Here is a 27,797-nt window from a genome sequence, read left to right on the forward strand (position 1 = left end):
TCCGATAGAATAATACTATTTAATATATAAGTTCAATTGAAATAAATTTGTTGAATATTAAATATACATAAAAATTTTCAAAATTGTGTTATCTTTTATTGATTTCATCAGCAAATATTAGTGTTTGCAATTTATAATATATGAATTAGTGTGAATAGAATTAATACGGATATGCCAATTAATTCTGTTCTCTACAATAAAAAGATTAAAAAGAGGATATAAGAAACGACAAAAAAGTTTATATTTTTTCGGTAGACGTAACTTCGGGGTTACATTTGAAACTCACTCACTTAAGTAAGTGATATTTGAAGTAGTATTGGAATAATGCCTAATAGATTTTAAACGCCTCCTATTGCAGGCGTAACTTACCTCGGGAATTTCTTAACATTTTTATAATAAGACAAATCGATTAGGAATATTCCTTTGTGTATCAGTATGTCTTTGCCTAGCTACTTTTAAACATATTAAACTTAAGTATATTATAAAGCGGTAGAAGAAAAGTATTCTTTGTTCAAACTTCAAACTACGAGTATCTACAAACTTATTTGGAAATTCGGAAAAGATCTGTAAAGACTTTAATAAAAACTATTCAAAATTATTACTCAATTGGTAAGTCTTGGTGTTTCTACATTTAAAGCACTTACATAGATGCTTTAATCATGTCCTACATATTCCTAGGACATAGGGATAGAATATATTAAGCAAGTGCAGGGCAGGCGAATTTACCAGGGCAGGCATTCTTTATGCTGATATTCACTTTGCAGATATTGGCGGCCGACTTTCAACAGTTGAACTGGTAATTAAACAAAAATATCCACACAAAGCTAAGCAGACGAATCCTACTGTTAATTTGGTCTAAATTGGAGAAAAAAAGCACCAGCCAACTACCTGTTCAGCACTAAAGTATCGTTGCTGACGAGCCACTGCATAATAGGTAGGCAAACTATGAGATTGGGTCTACAGTATAAAGACTTTTATCGCGGTTGTGGCTCTGATGATGAGGAGGAAACTGTGCTCTATTTCGGGGCACTTTTTCTTACTGACCTGACAGAGCTGTCAGCTTGCAAAATTAGGACTTAACCAAATTCATAGAACTGTCAAGTTGATTCACCTTTACCTAATGAGGGAGCCGTTGCCTTTCGGCATTCGTCGTATACTAACCTTTTAGTCCATGTGCAAACTAACGCTATTCCTGTGATATCATAACAGGCTATTATTTGAGCTGCTTTATTGGACGCTACTTCAACTCTTAATCTATTAAAGCACCTTACAAGTCTTGGTTATCTATATTGGAATTGGGTTTTGTAAAATGAACCAAAGTCACACGCACACTTGCATGATCTTAATTGAATATGTTTAATAAATTTTTGGAAAAATTATTTGCCTATCTTTATATATAGAGGCTTTTATTCAGCAGTAATACTTAAAACATTTAACAAGTTAAATTGTCTGGAGAAAATATGTTTTTATTGAAATAACTTGCTAAAGGTTTTAATAAAGATTCTCAGTCTCCATCGCTATAAATGCAGCCGGACAAATCCATTTTTCCCATGCGGTACAGTTACTTACAAAAGTATCCATGTCCGGTCAGCATCTGAGTGAGATAGTAACTTGTGTCTCCCGTGAGGCACAGTGAGTTTTCTTTGAACTAATTGGGTATCACGGCCGGAAATAATTGCTGCCACATCATCAGCGTAAGCTACTAGAAAAGTATCTTGAGGCATCTCTATTTGCAAAATGTCATCATTAGTGATGTTCCATAATTCAGGTTCCAAGATTGATCCTTGCGCTGCGCCAGCCGTTATTCGTACCGTTTTCAAATCATTTTTTGTAGCATAAATTAATTGTCGGTTTGTTAAGTAACTTCTGATTTGGAAGCGATTTTCTACCGCCTGTATGACGTCTTTCCATCTGAGACTATTAAGGGCATTTCTGATGTCTAAGGTGGCAAGTAGTCTTGAGTACTGGTCTTGAGTAGTGACTACCACGTTGGAATCTATTTTACATTTGCAGTGAATGACCAACCTGGTTTATATAGCAGGTTGAATTTGCTCATAAACAACAATGAATCCAGTATCTGCAAAGTTTTTTATTTATATTAGCGTGAAGGTTTCGAAAACGTTAAAATTCATTTTTAAGAGCTATATTGGATACATACAATATACTCACTATACAAATCCTGCTAAATAGCAACAAAGGCTGAATCAAATAACAAATCTTTGCTATTCCAGACTCTTTAGCATTGATTTAATAAATATGTAGATATAGTGGTGAAAAATATTATATATATTTTTCAAATCTAATCTTGTTTAAATATGAAATTTAATTAGAATTACGGACCTATTCTGTGCACTTGACAGATTTGTCAAATTCTTTAATAAAATTTTTGATTTTTATAAAGCAGAAAGCTTTTTGGTATTCTGGACACATCTTGACAAATTTCAAGGCTAAAGTACCTAATGCTTCTCACCAGACTATGGTGTAAAGTGTTTTGTATATAAAACTGTTAGTAAAAAAGAGAATATATTTTAAATTGTCGAAAGTATTTTTCATGCATTCAAATCACAATAAAAAAAATGCTTGTAAGGAGCATATATTTTAGTTAAGAATATTTGTCATGCATGAAAATAATAAAAAATGCTTAAAAAGAGCATATTTTTATAGTTGTCAACAGCATTTGTAGTATTGACGACTAACAAGGAAAAGAGCTTTTTATTTATGTCACAGAATACCAAAACCTTTACAGCAGTCAATTTTGACAAGTGTGAATGTTTGACAAGTTTATAAAGTGCACAGAATAGGTCCGTAAATTTAGACATTAAATTATTCAAATAAAATTGTTAATTTCATATCGAATAAATTAAAATAATTTAAATAAATTAGAAAATCGAGTTGAATATTTTATGTTTGAAATAATTAAATTGTCTTCAACTTAATTTTAAAAAATATTTTTAAATTGTTTCATAGATCGAAAATAGTAACAAATCGTAAGACACATTTTAGTTTGTCACAAATAAGTCACTTTGTCACATTTTCCAGTAGAAAGTTACCACAGAAACATGTGAAAGGCTGCCTTGCAGTTTATAAAAAAAAAAAAAAAAATCTTAAGAGCAACAGATACTTGTGTATCTTTTCATGATTGCAGTTTAAATAGTTGCGATCTGGAAAACACTCTGCGGGCAAGTCAAAAAATATGAAAGATTTTATTAGCCAACTTCGAGGCACCACAGCAGGCGAATATTGCATGTTTACTTCTTTTTAAGTGTAAAAGAGTGTTGATGACTTGAAATTCTTCTCTATTTTATAATCAGTCGAGTTGTTTTCATGATCAAACGAGATCAAATTAAAAAAAAATTATTTGCCATTATTTTTCATGTAGATTTTTAACAAACCTATTAACTTCAATTTTATAAAATCACTACACGATCCAAAGCGTAAATGAAATGAACATAGTTTATAAAACAAATTAAAATCATCAAATATATGAAGTTCATTTGATAAATGAAGATTAAAAGTAAGCCAACATTTAAATTTATATTCCAATAATTTAGTCTCTTAAATGAACTTAAAATTAAGTCACAAGTAACAATAAAAATCCAACTGTGGTGTTAAAATAATTTACTTGTTAATGTATTTTTACTAACTAAGAAAGTTGTCTTCTACGAGTATCTGTACCGAGATGTGTTCATGGCGGTTAACTGATGATTGCATTTCCATACCCAGTTTAGGATACAATATTACAAGAAAATGTAGCATAGCTTTAAAAAAAGTGAAAGACTAAAATACTAGTGAATGAATACAAGATTTTATTATTACGAAAGTCATAAAACTTCATAATGTCTAGGAATTCATACCATGTATGCGTAAAAACTGTAATATACCTATGTACAAATGAATTTTTATTACTTTAAAATAATTTAAATTATTAAGATATGATGCTAAGTTAAATCTCCACAAATTATATATAACCATTTCATCTACAAAAAAATAACAACGTTTTTTGTACTCAATAGGTAGTCAGTCCAAACTATGATAGTCATTATGAGGGCTGCTATATATATTTCTGGCCTAAGTGTTGCAAGGTGCAATCTGACATTTCTATTGGAGAGGTTGACATTTTTTAGCATAACATCACTCAGAACGTGTTGTCATTTAATTGTGAATTGTTTTATTTACAGAGACTTGAAAAATTCATCTCGACCAAAAAAAACAACTTTCGACGTGGGTGGAAACAACTTTCTTTCACGACAAGAGTGCATTGATAAACTTAAATCTTTGTTTGGCGATAAAGCACCATCCTATAGCACTGTAAAAAACTGGTTTAATAAATTCAATCGTGGCCGACGCTCGTTCAACGACGAATTCCGTGAAGGTAGTCTAAAAATGGCCGTTGTGCCAGATCGCTATGTGACATACCGTGAGATAGAGGCATCCTTGCACATTTCTCCCACCAGTATACATTCGATATTGAATGAATACCTGGTCGTCAAAAAGGTTTGTTCTTGTTGGATCCCGCACAATTTGACAATCGCTCAAAAAAAGACTCGTCATCGACACGAGGTGCAAAGAAATGTTGAAAAAATACTTTCGCGGTGCTTCAAAAGACGTTTATAAGATCGTCACAAGTGACGAATTATGTATCTATGTATAAATTAGTATAAATCAGGCTGGAGAATACTTTGCAAAATAATAAAACAATTTTTGATGATAAATATTCGCATTTTCATTATTAGGCCAGAAATATATATAGCAGCCCTCGTATAATAAAAACTCACTCAATTAAATATCAAATTAGCAATTGTAAAAATAATATTTAAAATAAACATAAATAAATTATTTTGGTAGAGAGGTTGGTAGAGAAATAGTAAACCACCACTATAAAATTTTTTGAAATTTAGAAGGGTTCAAATAGAAAAGAAAAGACAACAACAAAAATTTTTAGTTAATTTATTGAAATTTGGTTGACCATACAACGCTGTTTCAGGTATTGGTAAGTGCTCATCGCCACTGATCTTACAAAATATTTGAATTTTTGATTTAGTTTATAGTTCATATATAATTTGTATGGACTGCAAGTGTTAGGCTTAGAACTCGCACCTGTCAAATTAGAATCATCGCTTCTAATCGTGTTTGTCTATAAGTAATTTGTCACACGTAGCCTTGGCCACTTGTCAAAAAACATGATGGTCTTTTCTAACTTTAGAAAAAGTCTTAGACATTTAGATCTATTCAATGTATTAAATTTTGTACATTCTAACTTCTTTTCTTTTTGTCAAAGACGCGTCACTTTCGGCAAAAAAATTAACATTATTTTATTATAATATTTAATAATTTGAATTTTTGGACGACTATTCAGTTATTTTGGCCAGTCAAAAATTCAATTTATTATAATAATACAAAAATTTTTTTTTGTTGTAGTTCACTACATTTTAAAACCTCTCTACCAAATATATTAGTTTCTATTAATTAAAATAGTTACTTCTGTCATAACTGACGTTATATTCCAACTTATATTAATAACAAATTATTGTGAAATAAAAAATAAATGAATGATAAATATTTTTATATCATCTTATGTAGATAAATAAATTGTTGGTATTTGGTATCTTACTATATATGGAAAGTACGTATGATGTCAACTAAACACCTAAGTAAATAGACTAATTTCTTTTGTCAGTGAACTTTCAATAAGAAATATTCCAAGGCTTACATATTTTGAATTTTGCTAATGAAAAAAAAATATACATTATAAGTTTATATTTGAGATAAAATTGATTTATTGATAAGACTAATAGTATGTTTCCAGAATCTGTTGAACTGTAAACAAACGCACTGAGGAATTAGTATTTAATAAAATCTTAGTTTTTATTAATTGCAAATATAATGTATATATAATACATATATATTTCACTTTTTGTGTGATGTATTCTGTAGTAAAATTTTTTCAAGCAAACAGAAGCTCTCTTAAAATTTTCAAAGATCTTTCTGGCTGTTCTACATACAATAAATAACTTATGCCAATGTAAACGACAAAATCTTGAAATCAAGTAACTTACTTGAGTAAGCAGTGGAAACACACTACAATAGTTGCTTTGAAAACATATGGAATGGAACTTAAGACCCTTAAATACTATATAGCAGTGTCAAAAAAATATAGACAGCTAATCAAAATTGTTGAAGATGTCGGCTAAAATTGATTCTAAGCAATTAATTAGTGATTAAATTTTAGAAATAAGATAATTTGTAAACAGTTTTGATAATTTTAGAAAGTTTCATGGCAGTAACAAGTACAAGTGTAGCATTAGACATGCATTTTAGGAACTATATTTACTATATAAGTAAAGAGATCAAACAGCAAGTCAAATTCATTATTCCTGTTTACTACATTCGCCTACGATCCCAACCCCATCGTCCCCCTTAAGAACTACTTGCAGTAGAAATATGATTTAATCCACCTCAAGCTTTCTTGAGATTTTTTGAAAAGTAGGAAGTAGTAGCGCTAATAAATTCAGTTAATATAATATTCATTCTGTTGTATTTAAAGTACATTCTCGTATGTATAGGAGCTTAATATCATGTTTCCAGTGCAGCTAAAACTACTTATGTTAATGAAATTAAGATTTAAGTCTTTTCCATTGGCATAAGCTGATTTATGCATATGAAATAGCTTGTTTGTATATGTTTACATATGTTCAATAAAACAAATTTCCCCTTGAGGGGAAATTTATTTATTAAGGGTTGCATATGAAATTTTTCACCATAAATAAGTTAATTTATTTATAATGAACTCATTTATTTGAAAGCATTTTGTATGGTAAATTATCCTCATTAATGACCGTAAACGATGTGTGAACGATGCTGTGGTAACACAACAGTGCCTGTGTTAACATTGGTTAGATTTGGCAAGATGTTAATTCGTTTTCACTAATACATTCTAAATATTGTTATCACATAAAGTTCAAAAATAACACGCATTCGCATCGAACACTGTAGACGCCTAGTAAGAAGGAAAACCATGTCACAGCGGCGTATGCAGGATTTTACCAATGGAAAATATATTAGAAAACATTTTTTGGTAGTCTTTTTACAGTAGAATAAATTGTCATAGATGAGTCTTCCAGTGTTTCAATTCCATTTGGCTTATTGATAAACAATGTGTCTTAAACATTGCCAATATGTTCCTCAAAAACGTGAGAAATGTTTCATTTTAAGCGTACATATATACTGCATCTACACTGGCAAGATTTTGGCAACATTTTTATGCTCGAATACAAATATGCATTATTTTAAAAATTGTTCCGGAATAAAAATGAAAAAATATTTGATTCAAGGAGAGTAGCTTATTTCTCTTATAAGTTGAACTAATAGAATGATAATATATAACGTAAAAATATTGAATTGTTAATTACTATTTATTTTTTTAATAAATTTATTTTTAAACAGAAAAGTACAGAACATTTAAATTGCCTCTATTTATATTTGCTTAGTATATGTATCATAAGTTTGCTTGAGCCTCATTGAGGTTAATGTTAGTTATAAATTTTACCCTGCATAGTTTAATCTAAAAAAAGAATACATAAAATATTAACTAAATAATATTAAGTAAATATTTCATTACTTTTATTAAATTTATTTATAATTTTCAAGACGCCGAAATCATATAAAAGCGGTTTCAAAATTATGAAAAGTCACAGTTATCGTTTCGAAACGATTAGTGAAAATCAATAATATAGAACATGAATTCATATATTTTATTGCTAACAATTCTACTGATTGGGTGTGGATTTGTTAAAGCACAGGATACTACAACAGTTGATCCAAATAGTACAACCGTTTCAAGCACTACTACCGATTCGAGCACAACAACCGACTTCAGTACAACAACGGATTCAAGTACAACAACCGATTCGAACACTTCTACAACAAGTCCATCAACATCATCTTCACCATCAACCTCAACTTCTCCTACCAGTTCAACATCACCATCGACTGGAAGTAGACGACGTGTACGAGTGAGCAATCTTAGATTCAATTCAGTACGTAGAATTAGTCGTGGTGGTTCTACTAGCAACAATAGAAGTAATCGCCGGCGTCGTCGTAATAATGTCGCCAAAAACGTTCGTCGTCGCCAAAATCGAAACGTGGCCGTACGCAGACCGAATGGAAGAAAAATCGTATTAAGAGGTTAAATTAATTTAATTCATAGTCAAAGGATAATGACCCTTACACCTAACATAATTATAAATAATTATTTTAAATAAAAATATGAAACTTCATAAACATAAACATTAATTACGTATTTGTGGTTTATTTTTACCTCACAAACGATTTAGTCAAATGTCCTTTCTGTTTTATGCATCATAGAGGATACGTTATATATTTTACTTCCCAACAAATGAAGAAAAGAAAATAGTCCAAAATAATTAGTTATGAATTTTAACAATTTTTTTTTTGAAATATTAATACTAAATAATCTATATGCTTAGATAAAACACATCTTTCCCTGTGTCCAATATTTGATATTTTCATTTATATTTATGAATAATGCTGTAATAATACTGGTTAAACAAAGTTCTAATAGTGGAACAAAAATTTTTTTTCATATATATTGTTTGAGAAGAAATTATTTCTAGTTTTGAGTAATGAATTATTTCTAATATATATTAGAGATAATAGCCCAGATTTGACCAATAAATCCTGAAAATATTTTGGAAAAAATGAAAGTAAACCCAAAGAGCTGGAGAATGATATTGAAATGATATTTATGTTGGCTTGAAATGCCAACATAAAAGCGATCCTCCTCGAAGTAAGCGAAAGCGGTACTGAGTGGAAAAAGTTTCGCCGAAGAGGGGGTGTTTTAGACTGTATACTACATATTAATGTTAGCGAGTCGAGCAAACCATTCCCACGACGGTTGGTCTGATGATGCGTGAAGCATTTTACGTCCTCACCACAAAGGAAAATATATATATAGGCAAATTGAGCGAAATAGTAAATTATGTCAGTATGGCAGCGAATGTTGATATTTACCAGAATTTGGAGTCGGGTAAAATAGATGTTACCATTGTGAAAATTTTATAAAATGTTTAATTTATAATTAAACATTAATTATTCGTAATTATTTACGAATAATTAAATACAAGAATTATTTCCAAGACCACTGATGAAGGGTATTTGGCAATACTCGAAACAGCTGTATGGTCAGCCAAAAATTCAATTAATTAAAAATAATTTAAAAAATAAAATTTTTGTTGTTGTTTCACTTCTGTTCGAAAAACCTCTTTATGTAAATATAACCAAGTTTCTATTAAACTATAATAGTCACTTTCGTCTGGAAAATTTGACGTTAAATTACAACTTATTCACAAAAATATGGTTCTCGCCAATAAATATTGGTTCTCGCCCGTGCGACTAGTGGAGTAACATTAGCATGACTTTCTCAGCATTACGTTCCTAGATTAGGTTCTATACATAAGAAAGAACAAATCATGCAATAAATAATGCCTCTACGAATAGAATAGTTTTGAAATTTAACAATTAAAAATAAAAAAAATATAATTAATTAATTAATTCAATTATTCTACAGCTGGTTTATGATTTCGTTCTAATATATAAATACAGCAAGTAAAATTGTTAATAAAAACTTTCATAGCAAGAAGTAACAAAACTCCAGCAAAAATATGCGAACATAAAAAGCCAAGTACGGCTTTGGATCAGTTGGTTAAGGTGCGCTGATTCTGAGCTTCATATTTGGAAAGACCCGAGTTCGATTCCTGGTACTTGCAGTCTCAAAAATAATTATTTACGAATAATTAAATATAAGAATTATTTCCAAGACCACTGATGAAGGGTATTTGGCAATACTCGAAACAGCTGTATGGTCAGCCAAAAATTCAATAATTTAAAATAATTTAAAAAATAAATTTTTGTTGTTGTTTCACTTCTGTTCGAAAACCTCTTTATATAAAATGTTTAATAAATAAATTTAAGAACTTTTAACCAAAAATAATAAATAAGTGCAATAAATAAATAAATAAATATTTACTTAAGTGCAGTGTAAAAAATCTCTAGGATATTTTAACTGACTTTATCCCAATTTACTCGAACTCGCACACGGCCATATTATATTTAAATTATATAATAATGTAACATATTTTCATATATTATATAATTATATATTATATAATATAAATTATAAAAATAGATAAAAAATGTGTGTATTCGAATGTATAACCATTTTGAAAAATAGAATAATTATAAAAGTCATCATATTGTGTGAATTGCCAATAAACTCTGATATGAAGAAGTAATAAATTAACTTCACAACATTATCAATAGTTTAATGATTTTAAGAGGTTTTCCCATCGACTACTGTAAACACAGAAGGAAAAGCTCCTACGCAAATTATATTCCCCATCGGAGGCTTTCAAAAAAAAATGCGGTTGCTAGATTCTTGATTCACTTTCCGTTGCCTATTTCGACTTTAAGGCCAAACGCATAGATATTATCTCAACTTGGTCAAATTCTTCGTCTGCCACATTTCGTTCTGGTTTGGCTTGCTTTCACATGTAACGAAAACAGTTAAAAGCCAAAACAAACTCTTAACACATTTGGTCTACTGTTGCTGGCTCAATGTTGCCAGTTCTGTAGCTGCAATGTTGCTCCTGGTACCAGAAAATCAACAACACTAAGTCGATACGCCGACAACTGAGCTCGTTTGCTTTGATTGTGTACTTGTGCATTAAATGCTTTTTATTCGCTTTATTTTGGCATTCAATTGTAAGTAAATGGAACTCTCGAAGCCACTAAGCCAGTTTGTGTGTTCGGCGAAGTCAAGTTCAGCTTCATAGGCTGAATTCCTAGTTTTTACTAGTGGCGGCCGTTGCATTTGTCTCGCTTGCCTCATATAAATTCTTAATCACAAGCGGAAAATTCGCATTAGGTTTTCTAACATAGCGACGATGTTCACGTTTGTTGTCAGCATTAAAGTGACCTAGAGAAAGGATATAACCCAAAATATTTCGAAGGATACAAAATTCATTTTGGAAATTAATAAAATTTGTGAAAAAATAAACATTTGTTTAAAAATTTACCATTTATTGCTTTAAGCAATAATACAAGTGTGTGTTTCGTTAATTAGATTTCCATATAAATTGTAAAATATTTACGCATTGAATACAAGCATAACCAAATATAATTATTAATATATAAAATTTAATAATTATTTAAATTGAAATCAAAATGAAAACGTTTATATATCTTTGTGTCATACTTTTTACGATTATTCTGGCTGCCAATGCAACGCCCACAATCAGTTCCAACGAAAATTCGGTAAATAAAATAAATATTTTCTTAATTCAATGAAATATATAAAACAAAGGACTTCAATGATCCGAAAATTATGAAATCAAGGATAATTTAATTTTGTGTAAAATTAATTCATTTCATTATTCGTACAAAAATCAATGAAATGTTAAATGTCAGAATCATTTAAATAATTTTTTAATTAAGTGAATTTAATTCTTTAATTAATCGAAAGGAGTTACTTCCTTATGGTGTAGATTAAATCGAATAAATGCGATTAATGATTCAAATGAAAAAATTAGTTGTTTATTTTGGTGTTCATAATATTATATTCCTAGTGTGATAATTTTAAACTAATTTAAATTTAAATTTAATTAATAATTTAAATAATAAATTCAATAGAACTAACAAACTTTTAAAGTGGTATAAAGTATATACCTTTAATTATCGACAAAAATGTCTTACTATATCTATAATCGATAGTTTGGAAGGCATTAAATAATATATATTTTATACTAACTGCTTAATTTGTATTGTTATTAAATCTGAGTGTTTACTGGCTAGACCTGGCATGTTTTTTGTACTTTTTTGTTTTACTAATCCATACAAATTTTTGTTCGCAGTTAACATTTGGGAATTCGACTTTGTATTCGAACACAGAAATCTTGTCAAACTCTATACAGTGTAGACGCCCGTGAATCTTAATATTAAGATAAATATTTTCATTAGAGCTTTATATATAATTCCAACTGATTGAATATTTGGCCATTTTGATATTTGAAAATGCTTTAATTTAAACCTTCCGCTTAAGCACATCGAGTTATTCGAAAATGTTCGAACACTATACAGCGTTGGAGCATTTGTTGCTATATATATATTAGTATAGAATAAATCGAAAATGACATAAAACAGAATTGTTGCTGGATTAACTATAATATCTATGAGTAGCTTAAACATGTTCGAATATTCGAATATTTGTATTCAAATTATGCAAAGTATAAGAGTACACTTTAAGTGATTAAACAACGTAATGATCGAATACTGTCAAGCACTGGTTTGATGTCATCATTATTATATCATTGTTTTATTATATTTAAGAAAGTTAATAATAATCACGTAATCGTTCTAAAATAGTTTTAAGTATTAAATATTTCGCATATTTAAAGAATATGTTTGAATTAAGTTTTAATTAAATCTTAAATTTAATTTAATATGTATTCGACAGAAATTTGTGTAATTAAGTTTCTTATGTAGTCTGAATAATTTTTGATTTGAAAAAGGACACGAAAAAATTTTTTTTTTGCAATGTTAAATTAATTAAATAATATCATTAAATTAATTTATGATTATCAATTGATTTATAACAAACATATTTTTTTATTAATTTCCCATTTTAACCCGAATATATTAATAATTTCAATGAATTAATGATTAATTTAAAAGTTCTTAATTTAATTATTAAAAATAATTAAAGTATTAAACTAATAAAGAGGTTTTCGAAAATTGGTGAACTACAACAACAAAATTCTTTTTTATATTATTTTAATTAATTGAATTTTTGGCTGACCATACAGCTGTTACGAGTATTGCCAAATATCCATTATCAATGGTCTTGGAAATAGTTCTTGTATTTAATTATTTGTAAATAATTTTTTTGAGACTACAAGTACCAGCAATCGAATTCGTACCCTGCCAAATTTGAAGCGCTCAGAGTTAGCGCTCCTTAACCAACTGACCCAAGGGCGTACTTGACTTTTATGTTCGCACATTCTTTCCCTTATTTTCTTAATCCAAAAATTGTTTTGTTTATAGAATAATGGCAATATACAAAATTCGTCTCTTGTGAATGTTTTAGCAATAAACAAATTTAAATCAGTTTCGAAAATTAGCTTTAGTAAGCGTAAAAGAAATGCACAAACGAAAAACAGTTGACGAAGCTTGGGTATTAGCAAAAAAAAAGAAATTATAATGTATTAAAATTAAGACAGTATAATCAATTGTTATAAGAAATAAATAATATTAGAGAAATAAAGAAACATTATTTTTTAAGAATTAAAATCTTAAATAGTTTGATATAATAATTCTTTCACTATGAGTTGAATATATAAAGGTCAGTTAATCATAGATCCTTACTATGTTCATTAATTTAATTCGTGAGTTCTATGAGTTCGATTTGAAATTGTGGTCGAACATTTCTAAACATAAGTATATATACATATAACTTGTTAAAAGTAACACATAACCCATCTTTTTAAAACCCTTTCACAAAAGTCGAAAAATGAAATCTTTTTTGTACACAAAACGAAACCAATAATACGAAAAAGAGGAGAAAATGAAGAGAAATAGACAGATATATCCACAAAATACCAATATACTTAATACTTAATCTTCTTAATATTAATCATATACTAATAATACAATTTAAACTATAGTTCTTTTAAATAGTTTAAGGATCAACCCATATTCTAGGTACCTTATTTGAAATTTCTCTGATGGATACAGTTTCATTTTTATTCCTCTGACCTATTATACAAAATAATCTTGCCATGTCCTTTTTTTTGTAGTATAAAGAAGTTTTATAATAGCATTATGAGTTCCTATATGATTCATTGGAAAGGGATTTTCTAACTATCTTATAAATAAATATTTGTTCGTAGATAGTTTATATTTTTTGAATTTTCGCAATATTTTTTTCAATAGTATCAGTATATTAATGATAGAGACAGCATTATTATTACAGATAAATAGTTACATATCATCCAACGCATATCAAAATAATTTCCATGAACATAACAATTACATTACTTTACTAAAATGTGAAGTAATGTAATATAATGTAATATATCCGATATAGTTACAATATATTAAAAGTCTCTAAAAATCACTTTAGTACTAGGATCTTTACCTAAAATCAAATCTAGAAATATGTGGCATTTGTAAAAAGGTTTATTTAATAAAATTTTAATAAGTGAAATGTGTATATAAGATTTTAAAGATAGCACTGATAGCAATCTGGTTGTCAATACTATTCTAGTTGTTATCTCTTTAAAAGAAGGGAGGCTGTTTACAGCAGCACGAACTGTTCTGGTTACAGTCTTTATTCCTCCTCGCCCATTTTTTTCCATACATTCATTCTTTTTACTTTATTATCCTTATTCAAATTCAAGCCTTAAACCTCATTCTTCACATTTAGGAACTCTTTTCCACGGTACTTTCGAATATTGCCAAAAACCGGTATGTTGAGCTTTTTGACGACGCGTAACAACAACGATGTGATGACATCATGCTCAATTTGTCTTTAATTAATAAGATCCAAGTGTTGAATAAATCAGTATTTTTCCTATAATGACGACCCAACTTTCTTTGCTCTTACAGTTTTCCTAAAACATTGGTAATAAATAAAAAGCTTCCTGAAAAGCGAATAATAATAAGTGAACATATCAAATAGCAGTACTGTCACTATAGTTATAAATCTAATAGAATCTTCTTGGTTCCAAACTGTTAATATATTATACTTATTCTGAGTTACTTATGGATACTTATGCTTAGTTTATCCAGAAATTTTCCTCCATAATATTAGCAACCCCTAGGAGACATGTAATCTGCGTTGAGGAATATTGCTATTAAGTGTTTTTAATGCTAGTCTAGTTTTCTCTTTTCTGATCACATATATTTTTATTAAACTAGTATTTAAGATGACTAAGTGCTTAGTAACTTTATTGGTTGTTATGAATAACTTGTGTAAAATTATCAGTTATAAATATAATTAATTGATGTAATAGAAAAAGTATCAGACTTCATATTAAACGTCAACAAAATAATTCCCTATTTTCGTCATTCAGATATCTTTAAGCAACATACAATGGGACTTGGATGGATTGAATTCCTTGACTTTGAAATACATTCAATGTTCTATTGGTGCAATATTTCTAGGCAAACAAAATATCAATCATGTAGAAAATGATTTGATTTTTTACCAAAATCATTTTTATTTAGTCCTCCCATAAAGAATTTACACATCTAGAAACGACAATACGGCAACCTTATCAAACGATGTTTGTACTCGTACCCTAAGCTGTGTATGCTCGGTTTTAAATATATTTTTTAATGAAATGAAAGTTTTTGCATGGCACAATGTCATGGTGACTTGAACCTCAAATTTTACGGTAGAAAACGTAATCCATTTAGTAACTTGTTCCTTGTTCCTTAAAAGAGATTTGTAACAAAATTAATTTATAAAGTCACACATGTGTGTAAGCTTTACAACATTTTGCAGGAAATGTATGATATAAAACGAATTTAAGTTTTAAAGATTAAATTATTTCAAATTTTAAGGATGAAGTTCCTTTCCAAAAACCTTAAATATTCAGTTTGTGAAAGTTGACAAGGAGAGTGTTGAGAGTGATGAGATTCTTATTGGTATATTCTTTACTTATTCCACAAAACAATATTAGTCTTATTTAGTTTGTTAAAAATATTTAGGTTATATTTCTACCAAAGGATGTACTTGTGTATAATAATTAAAATGTTTTTCATATTTAAATGTACTAACAAAGCATTGTTTTAAAATTACTTCACTAAAGTTTATTCCACACACTGTGTCTTTAATTATAGATTCCCGTAGTGAATCGCAATCAACTAGAGGAGGGATTTATGCGAAAACTGAAGATGAAATGTAACCAAAGGGATAACAACTCTTGCTTAATGCTGAAATTGAATGTGTACATGAATCGAATATTTAAAAAGTCCACCATCGACATCAATGACTACATCAGAGTTACAGAAAACAGGTGCACTATGCCTTACAATATTATTTTCTTATTGCGATAAAAACAAAGACATTCCTATCTACAGAATCCCAATACTTTAAAGGAATTCAACTGCATTGAACTAATCAACATTTTTTTCTTATAACTATTATTTGCACAGGCATATGGAAGAAATTGCAGATGATCCAGAGGATGATTTATTATTGGCACGTTCCATTAATTCAGATGATGAAACTCTTGGTCTACTCGTGGCAAATAAAATATGGAAATTTATACGTTCGCGCACATTGCGTTACAAATTTACAGATAATGCCGATTTTGTGGTAACAACAGAACCAAAAGGAAATCTTAATTTGGGTGTTTCAATTAGTCCAAACGTAGCAATGGAGGAAGGACGTGGTAGGCTTAGACATATAATACCACTGCTGTTGGTGATGACGACTAAGGCCGGTGTTATTGGTGCCCTTATACTAAAAGGATTATTTTTATTAGCTGGCAAAGCATTAATTGTATCTAAGATTGCGTTACTCTTATCTGTTATCATAGCACTGAAAAAGCTTATGTCACAGAAGAAGCATGTAGTAGAAATACCACATCATGATAGCTACAATTCAGGTTGGGCGCGTGCGTTAGATGGTTTTCTGGAAGGTATGGCTGACATGCCAGCACAATTAAGTGAACAAGACGCACATGAAATGGCTTTTACGGCACAAAAACCAACATAATATTAAAGAATATAGTAGTTATAGTATTTATAAAGTCATTGTTAGCATTTACATAGACGGGTTAAGTACTATATATGTTATGAAGTGACTTTCACAGTACTTTAAGCAATATAAACATGACTTAAGTTATTGACTTGACACTAAGTAAACAAACACACTAAGTACAAAAATTCATTGACAATCGGACTGTTGAGACTGTAATTATATTTAAAATAAATATGAAAAAATAATTTTATATAGATTCTGATAAGAGATCAGAGCAAATATTTATAAACGAACAAAAGAATTTACGCTTCTCTTTCAATTATTTTTATTTTTGGTGTCTTTTGGTTGAAATGCATTTATTTATTTATTTATTATAAATTTAATATTTTTAAACTTTTACTACACTTTAACTCACTTTTGTGGTGTCTTATTTTTTTAATAAACTTTTTTCAAAAAATGGTAGGGTATCATTATAACGCATATGCTGTCATATTTTCCTGGTGTTTTGTGTCTACTTTTAAATTATATTTGCCTTAATTTTTACTGCTTCAACGCTTTTATTGATTTTTTTTTAAATAAAATTAAGTTGAATATTTTTAAAGAATTTTTAAAACTTTTATATATAATTATTTATTTATATAATACATATTTATTATAATAATACTTAAATTTATGTATGTATAATTAATTACAAAATAAATTAAATATATTGAATGCATGAACTATTGCTAAAATTGAGTCTGTCTTTATGCTAATTAAAAATTAAACTTAAACTTAAATTTATAATTTTTTTTTATTTTTTAAAGCACTTTTTGCTATTTGCAGCTTAAAATCAATTTAATTTAATTTCTAATTAAAAAAATGTGTGTGTTATAGTTATTAACTTTTTTAAAAATTTTTTTAATTATTTAATTTAATTTTTGTTTTTGTGTTTATTTTTATTTTTGTTGTTTTTCAATTTTAATTTTTTCTATTTTATTTATATTAATTCTTATTTAATTTTAAAAACTAAAAGATTTTATATATTTCTTTGTCTTCTACGTGCACCACGTAAATGTGTTAAGCAGTCGATTACTGCGTTACGTAGTAAGGATTTTGAGGTTGCAGGTAATTGTACATCAAAGGATGCCTTGCCGAGCTCGCTAAAATGAAAATATTGATGATCAAAAATATTTATTATATATACGAATTCACTAAAAGAAGTCCATTATGTTTTTATAATTGTTACTGCTACAAATATCATTCAGCACTAACTATTACACTTAAATATACGCTTAAAAAGGAATATTAGTAACTATTTTTTGAATAAAAAAATATTAAACAGAAGGTTTTAAATAATTCCGAAATATCCTCTTAAAATCGTCATTGCAACTACAAAACAAACTCTATGAAATATTATGCTTATATTCTTCTGGAATGGGCTGGGTTTGCATCTGGACCATTTATGCTTTGAATACGTTGAGTGCACTCATCATTATTGTTAACTTTTATTTCATTTTTTTCTGTTTGATTAACGATACAATTATAAAAGACCTATTAAAGTCGTTATATTTCTTCTTCCTTGCTCATTATTGTTACTATTATCAATATCTTTTATTAAATATTATTTTTAGTACGAAATTTGTAATATCGTCATGGCTTTTATGTTAAATGTATACAACCATTGTCAGTCCAACATTAAGTAATGGTATTGCAGTATTATAGTGATCATAGGGCAAGACGTATAACATTCAGAAATGTGACAATAGTCAGAGGGCATTATATGCCCAAAGGACGTGTCGAACGGATACTATAAATGTGATACTTAGATTTATTCATTATTATTTATATCATTAGTATACTCTTATGATGTTAACACTGGATTAGTGTATTGGTCTATTTTGTTTTTTAAATTTATTATTAAGACAAGGACATCTACTTTCTTCAAGTGGCGTTAATAAGTGGAAAATACTTTGTAACGTTTTGGTAGTACTGGACTCCGTACAGCAAAAGTAGATTGAACTGCTTCACAGAAACCGCTTGTTGTAGTTCTCTGTTAACTTTTGAATGGTAAACTAATTTTTGAAAAATTTTTGAAAAATGGAAACAATCAAGTATTTTCTTCACAATTTCCTAGTTTCACGTTTAGATGAAACAAACTTTCATAGAAGTATTTTTTTTTGGCAGATTGTTAGAGTATTTACAGAAAAGGATGACAGATCTGCGAAATAACTTTAATTTAAAGGGAACCAGCTAATTTTTATCTATCTAGGCTTTTTACAAGACATATTCTTACAACTTACCTCAAGGCAAAAAATATTTGCCGACCCGTTCCTGTAACCAGTCTATACATTTAACAATATATAAAATGAATAACATAGATAATTATTAGTTAATAATATGCAGAGAACATTTGTTTATGTTTGGCAAAAAAGAGTTTAGTATTAATAGCTGAAGACCTCCTTAATGTAAAACAAAATTCGAGATCATGCAGAATGCGATTTCATTGCACCCTGATACCACACCCCTGTCAGTCCATCACAGAATACTAATTACTTTAAATAATTTGGAAAAAATTACACAACTCATCATCATCAAGAAGTATGCCAACTTATGTGATTACACTAGTAGTGATCAATTTGATGACAAATACTAATGAGCTGACTTTTAAATATCCATTAACTGATCATAAATAAAATGGATGTTAAATGCATTTAATACATCTATTAATATCTGAAATATCTACTGAAAATAAAGTTCAAACCTATTAATTACCAATTCGTTGTGTGTAACTGACTTAAAGTATTTGAAATGCAAATAGATGATGTTGAGAAAGAACAAAAAGATTTTTTTTAAGATATTGGACTTCTAAGTTGCCAATATAGTTTGTAGCAGTAACTATTTTGAGATCTGACATTTGATTTATTGTCAGTATATTTTGCTGGTGGGTGGTGGCTTGTCTTATTTCAAAAATGTAAGAAAGCGCTATAGATTCAAAATCAATGGCATTAATTCTCTTATTAAATAGTATTAGTTTGCTATAATTTTCATTTTAATAACAAATCCAACATGATGTACAGCGCACGAAACTGTGGAGTTACTGCAGCAGAAATGTAACGATCGGGATTAGGCTAAGCTCGATTATGTGATCTTGACGATTTGTTTTATTCTCTACTGGATTATGTGAAATCATTGCGGTACTCAAATAATTCAATAAGATTGGATCACATTGACAGAATTATTGCCGATATATATACTGCCCTTGTACTTTTAACTTGTCAGTTCATTCCAGCCAATGTAGGAAGATCTCACTAAAAACAATTTTTTAAATTTCGTTAAGGATGTTATATGATTAAATGATACTAAAATAGGTCATATGCTCTAAGTGAATTGCAATTCCATATGCAAAATTTATTTTATTATAACTTTTCAATGAGTGAATTTATAAGATTGCGTGCTATTCCAATACATTTTTAATAGGTAAGAAAATTGATAATACCGCATTAGAATGTGTCACATGTTCTCGAGAATAATGATTCTGTATGTAAAATCTATCAAAATATATAGTTATGTATATAAGAAGAATGTAAAGTTATTCATAGCAGGAATGAGGAACAGTTATAGCATAGATGAGGGCAGTGACGACGCGTGCCCTATCTGGAAGGGTGTGCGGCCCTTCTTTAATGTTGTTTTTACATGTACCACTTATATTAAAATATATGAGATCTTTTATTAATAATACTATATTATATAAGGCAACAATATATTCGCGCAATATTATATTAACAATTCATTAACAAAATAACATATTAAACAAATTAAATTAATAATTTATATACAAGTTTAATATTATATCAATATGGAAGAAACAAAACTTTTCACATAATTCTCGTAACATCAAACCAAATTTTTTCAAACAAAAGAGTTTGTACTTAGAAACATACATGTTTGTGCAGTGATCAAACAAAATCGAAACCACTTGCAACGTATAAATGTGCGCACAAGTACCCCGCACAATAAGAACAGAAATTCGTGGGTGCTGCTGTTAAAAGGGGAGAGACGAAATGTGATAGAAATGTATGGTGAGATGAGCTGCAAACTTCAGCCGCTCATGCAACCACTTTGGCAAATCATCATGTTGGATTCGTATGCATGCAGTTAATATTCGAGTAGAACAGAAAATTACTCTCATACAATTCCCACTATATATATCTCTATTTCTGATATTACGAACGGGAGCACACGCACATTATTTTGTTCATATGTAACGTATGAATGTGCGGCCAACTTCTTTGCACACAAAGGGGAGAGACGAAATATAATAGAAATGTTCTGTGATTTGAGCTGCAAATATATGAGCACAACTAACAAGTATAGCGGCTAACATAAGCAAATTAATTGAGTTATATAGACAATTATATTTAATTGTTTTTGCTAAAACTTTAAAAATATATATTTATATGGAAATGTAATAAATAATAATAATTCTTGATGTGAAGATACTTAATAAATTTATATACCTATGTTATTTAACATTTTGCAAATTATATTAGGGTGTTCACCGCACACCTCCGCACCTTAGAGCAGTCGTCACTGGATGAGGGTATATACATATGTATATAAATATGACTAACTATAAAGTAGACATTATTAATATAACTTTATTATGAAATGGATTATTAATATATTTCAGTTAACTACTAATGCTTCATTGGTGGCATTATATTATTTAATAAGTTTAAACTAAAACAAGTTTATTGATAACAAGAGGACATCTGCATAACAAAAATGAAAATACAATCACAGCATAAAGTCCTGACAATTGTTTTGGAAAAGTGCTGCAAAAATGTCGCTATACTGCAATATTACCTAAATATACTTAAAATATAAGAAATATTTTTTGCTGTTTTTATATGAATTTTCTGGCTTCATCCATATAATCGTTCCTTAAGCTATTTTCAACAGCAGTTTCAGCAGCTGCATAAACAAGAGGCTTCACAAAATTAAAATTTTTGTACAGCGATTTAAGACGCGTCCTAGCTACGTTATTTAGGATGCCATTATGCTTCTCTTGTGCTTGTAAGAGTAATTGCAATGGCAAGTCTCCACCTACACAGTGATTTCGTACTAAAAAATTCTATAACAATAAATGGGAAAGAAATTTAGACTTACTTTTCGCCATCCAAGAATCCTCGCGCTTAATTTTCGGTCCCAGACCGGCTGCATTTAATGCAGCGAGCACTTGTGTGTTGTTGTGTACATCAGCAACATTGTGATGCAAATTACTTTCAGCAGCAAGATTTTCTAAACCTGAATGCCCTGTGTGATGAGGTAGCGGTGCAGCGGCAGCTGCCAACTGCAGTGCTGCAGGATACATGCCATCTGCTGCAATTTCAGCACCACCCATGGAATGCATAGGGTACTCCATGCTATAGGGCATCATGTAAGGTGGATGTTCCGGAAATTGGTACAGCATTCTATTATGAAAGACAAATTTTTTTTTATATCTATGTTTTTTAATTAAGTATTATTACTTGTTTTGTAAATTTTACTACTATTTGCTATCTTTATTATTGTTCTGGAACTTACTTCTCTGATGCGCTGTCCATTAACTTCTTTATAATAACCAGAGCAGCGACAATGAATGCTAGTTTCGATACGATTAACGCTTTCAGTGTGAGTAAGCCAACTGCTTTCGCAGCTACTAAAGTCCAACCAAAAGTAGTTGCTGCTAGATACATTGGTATTAACATTTGGAGCTGCTTTTTATCATGTCGTCGACGTCTACCGCGGCCACCACCATGTCCAGTTTCACCACGCAACTCTAACCCATCATCCCCATTTTTATTATCTCCACGTGCACGCCCTAATATTTAATTATGCGTATATAAAATATTTTTTAATTTATTATTTAATTCTTGAGATTACGCTAGGGTTTAATAGCATACGGTGTGTTTCATATATGACGTATATATCTTATAGCATATGTAGTGTAGAGTAAAGAATTACCTAAAATATTTCAAATTCTTGGCGTATATTTTAGATCTGACAATTTCATGCTTAATAATATAAATTAAAGACTGCATTGCATCCAATCAAGCAACGTTAGGATTATTAGTTGATAAAACTATTGTAGTCACACAATGTTAGTCAAAATAACTCCAAATTTGTTGGGTTTTTTTTGGGATTTAAGTTTGAGGAATAAAGTAGATTCTAATATTGCTATAAGAGTGAACCAATATATTCTTTTACCAAAGAACTATTCACCAAAATCTTAAATACTAAGTTTTATTATTAATGTTATTATGTGGGTTAATCTCTCTGAGTATCACTTTGCTTGATTTAACTAAAATCTTTAAAAATAAATTTTTTTCATGAGTTCTAGTCCTCTTTACGGAAACTACCTATCTGTTTTAAAGGCTTTAGCAGCAATGGAATAGATCTGAAATTGTCTGTAATTCGTCTTTCATTTTGTAGATGTTTAGTTATCTTATAATTTCATTAAATTCCAGAGAAAAATACTTGAAAGGGAGTTAATAAGTATATATGTTTGGAACTATAATATTTCATAAAAGCTTAAAGTTCCATTGAACTTAAATTATATAAAATTCATTGCTTCACTGAAATCAAAATTAGACTATAATTTCATTTTTATATTGAAGGTCCAAAATGCTATTAGTTTCGTTGAGTAAACTTATTGAATAAAGTTGGACCGATTGCTGAGTTTTTAATGGTTTTTTCACACAGTAAAAGAAATTGGTCTTGCAATAAATGTGATTTAGATACTCTATAGAAAAACAAATGATCAAAATTCTAATTATCTTTAGATAAATATATAAAAAATACAATTACGAAAACATTCTTACTGAAGTAAATGATATGAAAGGTGAGGCGAGGTGGACCAATTGGTCAAGAAACCTTCTCTAGATAAATAAATTGACGCCATTGGTAACTTGATTTACACTAGACTAAGTTCACAAAGAAATTGACATATTTATTTAGAAAATTCACTGACTAGTAATTTCATATATAATTAAGTATTTTTACTGAACAGGAAACAAAGCGGAGAATAGATTTAAAGAATACATTAAGGATGAAGGATTGATGGATAGATTCATCGGCTTTTACTACAATCGATGATGTAATGACCTATATTGTAAAAACGCTTTTTGGCGAGTGTCGCAGATTAATAGAGCAAATGAGCAATTTTTTTCTCCTTCGTTCAATAATTTTAATGCAAACAGGTGAGGGAGTTCAAAACGATCGTAATACCTTCTTATATAAAAGAGGCCTGCAGTATAGCGCTTGTGACAGATAGCGAAAAGCGATCGAAACTCAATCAAATACTATATTTTTAAGTAATTGTAAGCGGGTAATATGATAAGCTAATAGCTACTCTCATCGCAATGTAATATAATTTATGAGCATAGTGTGCCAAAAAAAATTTTCGTAGGATCAACACTTCTCAAGAAATTAACACGATAACTTAATGGTTTATATTATAATCTATTATGTATAAAACATTATTATTTTGTAAATTATTATTATTAAAGAACTGAATAATATTTTACGGATAACTATGGATTTTAATTTCATAGAATTAAATTAGAAAATTTCGGAGTAATATATTTTCCTAATGCTTGCAGATGATTTTTTAAATATTTAAAGACCCAATCAGTTAGAAATAACTTTAAAATCCTGTTCGTATTTAATACTTTAAATATCAGTTAGAGGGTATACAAAAATCTGAAAGAAGTCATATTAAATGATTACCCAAAGACTAAAAGACCTTTGGGATTTTCTACATTTTTATATATGTTAGTGTTCGAAATAGATAAGTTCAGATCATATACATATATTATTATATATTTATATTTACATATATATACATATGGTCTGGGCTTGTTATGTATATTATTTTGGAATAAATATATTCAGTACACAAAGTATATGAAATTTATAATTAGAAAAATGTAACTAAAAGATACATTTGGGAAGCAGATGATATGGATCAAGTATATGTACCTATGTATACCTATACACTTTAGGTAAAAGGTATGCAGAATTGATTACATTTTGCAAGGGTTGTTGGTAAGATATATTAACAAATCTGTTTCGCCAAGCACCGTATTGATTCTATATATCTTCACAGTTTAAATTATTACTTCAAGGAAAGCCTGTCGAGGCTATTGGCGTCATAAAATATAATTTTCTGTGATGAGAAATCTGTATGTGTTGAACGCAATGAGACCAGCTTCAATAGCGACAAAGTAAAATCTTGATTGATTGATAATTTTTTGTTTGTTATATTAATTAATTCTGGATACTTTGTTTACTGAAGAAACAATTTAATTTATGAAAAATACAACATTTTAGTACATTAAATTAATACATATTGACAGTTCCTCAATCAATCAAAATCAGTTAGTATAAATTAAATTTTTCTTAGAAACATTATTGGTAATGCCTTCAATAAAATTATTTCTAAAATATGAAATGTAAGTGCTTTGTATCTCTTTCAATCTTTAGTCGAAACTTATAGCAAATAATTGGAAGCAAATCAATTAGTAAGTAAAAGAGTATGAAATGCAAAATACTAAACTAATCTTACATTTACTGAAATGGTACATATTAAAGAAGATTTATTTTTAGTATGATTCAATTAGTCAATTAAAACCGGATTTAATTAGAATTATTTAAAGTTTCCTTAAAAGGTATCCTCGAATGAATAATGATGAGAATATTTAATAAAATGCAATGAATTTATATTCAACCTACAATTGATTGATGATATATCACTTAAATAGAATATTTCATCAAATGTAACATTGAATTGAAACAAAATTGCTTCAACACATAAGCGCAGTAGTAATTTATATACATTAAGACTGAAAAGTTTTCGGAAATTCTCATTTAAAATTCGCGCGCTGTATATTTTTCGATATTTTAAGTTTATGTAGTTTGGCAGCACTGTCCTTAATTACTATGCCAAAAATGAGCGCGATCTGTCAGACAGTTCGTTTACGGCAGCTGTTGAAACCAGTTCACCTCAGTAGTGCGTTGCGAAATGTCTTCGACGGTCGTACGACCGTCCTGAAAGGCTTTGTACCACTCATAAACTTGAGTTTTCGATAAAACTGATTCCCCATAAGCCTTTTGTAGCATTCGCAACGATTCTGCACACGAAATTTCGTTCGAAACACAAAATTTGATGCAAACTCTTTGTTCAATATTTTTTTCCATTGTTTTTTTCGCAACGCACTACTGAGGTGAACTGGTTTCAACAGCTGCCGTAAACGAACTGTCTGACAGATCGCGCTCATTTTTGGCATAGTAATTAAGGACAGTGCTGCCAAACTACATAAACTTAAAATATCGAAAAATATACAGCGCGCGAATTTTAAATGAGAATTTCCGAAACGAAAACTTTTCGGTCTTAATGTATGTTGAAATATATTTTAGGTACATTATACGAGGATTCAAACACTTTATGGTAGATATGGCAGATGAGATAAAAAAAATGTCACATGACATATGCTGCCAAGTGGTAAATTATCCTGCTAAATAGCCGCACATGTCACATAAAACAAATTTAATGTGCCAAAAATATTTCTGGGAAATTCCTACGCAATGTAATTCGTAAGTATTTTGTATGAAGGAAATCGTTTACTGGAATGACCTTAAACTTTATGCTTTGTATCCTTAAATGCGCTATATTATATGCTCATGTGCTTGGTATGATATTTTTGATTTATTCATAACAAATATGAAAGGAAATTGAAATTTATTTTGGAGCTAAATGAAAACATTTATTTAACATTTGTGGTATTTGTAGCTTTTCATAAGAAGACAGCAAAGCAATGAAGTAAAACTCACTAAAAATAATTGATTCAATTTTTATTAGTATCCTTGTTGTCCTCAAGTCGCTCATATTATGTGTAAAATATTACTTCTCTTCCTTACAAGCATACCGAATTATAATTTTAACATTGTCATACCTTGTGTTTTGGATTTTTTCAGCAAAGCAACTTCTAAGTAATTAGAGTCTTCCATCGAACGCTGTATACTGAAAACCATAGGTCCGATTGGTATACGTACAGCATTGCCATTAATGAAATCCATTACTTTTGACATGCTACGCCCACTTTCTGTGAGATTTAAATTGTGCGCCGCTTTCGCATTATATGGCAGCTTAACGACATCGAATAATCCAAAATTAATGGTTTCCCCACGTCTGTAGGATTTCCACAGGCTATTCGTTAAGTTGTTAATGCATTTACCATTGTTAGCACAATTCCAACTAATTTTATCCATAAAGTCTGTATTGACGATATCGGCTGGCTCCGTTATGCTGTCCGCTTCAACTTTGTGCTCATTATAATTGGATTTGATGAAATTCACACTGCGCTTAGCACCAGATCGACGTGTCAGTATTTCCATATGCACCATTTGTATTTGCATTTGCCATAATCCAAGAAATAGGCACAGTGGCACAATAAAACTAAAGTCAAGCGTACGTGACATTTTGTCCGATATTTGGTACGTTTTGCGCGTTGCACTTGCAATTCTGATTGCTCTTGACACTAAACACAAATATCCTTTACATTTGTTCTTTATTTGATTTTAACATTTATTTTGAAAAAATTTATTACTCTGTCTTATTTTATTATTAATATTTTTTTTATTATTATTATTTAACGCCTTATCCGCTGTAGCGCGATTCGAGATATTTAGTTGCACAATGCGCAATGCACAAAACCGACTAATTAGCCTACTAAGCATGCAACTCAGTTTTATTGTCTCTGCCACAATCAATGCAGAATCTTTATTGAACCGATTTTTCTATTATTTATCATATTATGCATTTTCATCTCTCTTCCATTGCAGATCTGCTACACATTTCATTGAAAATTTAATAATAATTTATTCGGCTTGCGGGCTCCTGCAATTTATCGGTGAGGTTTGCTTTGGCGCAGCTATCATCACCCTCTTTACGTTTCACGCATGGCTGAGATTATCGCAGTATTGGCATTCC

At 29.4% G+C, this 27,797-nt stretch overlaps 3 protein-coding genes across 3 annotated transcripts; 2 read left to right on the forward strand and 1 right to left on the reverse strand.

Moving 5' to 3' along the window:
* Window positions 1-7,736: 7,736 nt before the first annotated feature.
* LOC119676261 (protein PRY2-like) lies at window positions 7,737-8,189 on the forward strand. Its single transcript, XM_038087497.1, has one exon. The coding sequence runs from the start codon at window positions 7,737-7,739 to the stop codon at window positions 8,187-8,189; it is 453 nt and encodes a 150-aa protein (XP_037943425.1).
* A 3,052-nt stretch (window positions 8,190-11,241) lies between these two features.
* LOC119676262 lies at window positions 11,242-16,798 on the forward strand. Its single transcript, XM_038087499.1, has 3 exons — window positions 11,242-11,331; window positions 15,919-16,094; window positions 16,234-16,798. The coding sequence occupies exons 1-3, from the start codon at window positions 11,242-11,244 to the stop codon at window positions 16,796-16,798; spliced, it is 831 nt and encodes a 276-aa protein (XP_037943427.1).
* Window positions 16,799-17,818: 1,020 nt separating this feature from the next.
* LOC119676263 lies at window positions 17,819-27,286 on the reverse strand. Its single transcript, XM_038087500.1, has 4 exons — window positions 26,761-27,286; window positions 22,352-22,628; window positions 21,935-22,239; window positions 17,819-17,925 (listed from the first exon to the last, which is right to left on the reverse strand). Exons 1-4 carry the CDS (start codon window positions 27,284-27,286, stop codon window positions 17,855-17,857), a joined length of 1,179 nt encoding a protein of 392 aa, XP_037943428.1. The 3' UTR covers window positions 17,819-17,854.
* Window positions 27,287-27,797: the final 511 nt, after the last annotated feature.

Source organism: Teleopsis dalmanni, chromosome 2 (assembly GCF_002237135.1).
Source record: "Teleopsis dalmanni isolate 2A chromosome 2, ASM223713v2, whole genome shotgun sequence".
NCBI lineage: Eukaryota > Metazoa > Arthropoda > Insecta > Diptera > Diopsidae > Teleopsis > Teleopsis dalmanni.

Excerpts from the sequence above, each read along its gene's own strand:
- LOC119676261 (XM_038087497.1), top strand. The coding sequence starts at position 7,737 with ATGAATTCATATATTTTATTGCTAACAATTCTACTGATTGGGTGTGGA.
- LOC119676262 (XM_038087499.1), top strand. The coding sequence starts at position 11,242 with ATGAAAACGTTTATATATCTTTGTGTCATACTTTTTACGATTATTCTG. Across the intron at positions 11,332-15,918 it reads TCAGTTCCAACGAAAATTCG|ATTCCCGTAGTGAATCGCAA; the intron begins GTAAATAAAATA and ends CTTTAATTATAG. Across the intron at positions 16,095-16,233 it reads ATCAGAGTTACAGAAAACAG|GCATATGGAAGAAATTGCAG; the intron begins GTGCACTATGCC and ends TTATTTGCACAG.
- LOC119676263 (XM_038087500.1), bottom strand. The coding sequence starts at position 27,286 with ATGTCACGTACGCTTGACTTTAGTTTTATTGTGCCACTGTGCCTATTT. Across the intron at positions 22,629-26,760 it reads GAAAAAATCCAAAACACAAG|GGCGTGCACGTGGAGATAAT; the intron begins GTATGACAATGT and ends ATTAAATATTAG. Across the intron at positions 22,240-22,351 it reads ATGGACAGCGCATCAGAGAA|AATGCTGTACCAATTTCCGG; the intron begins GTAAGTTCCAGA and ends CTTTCATAATAG.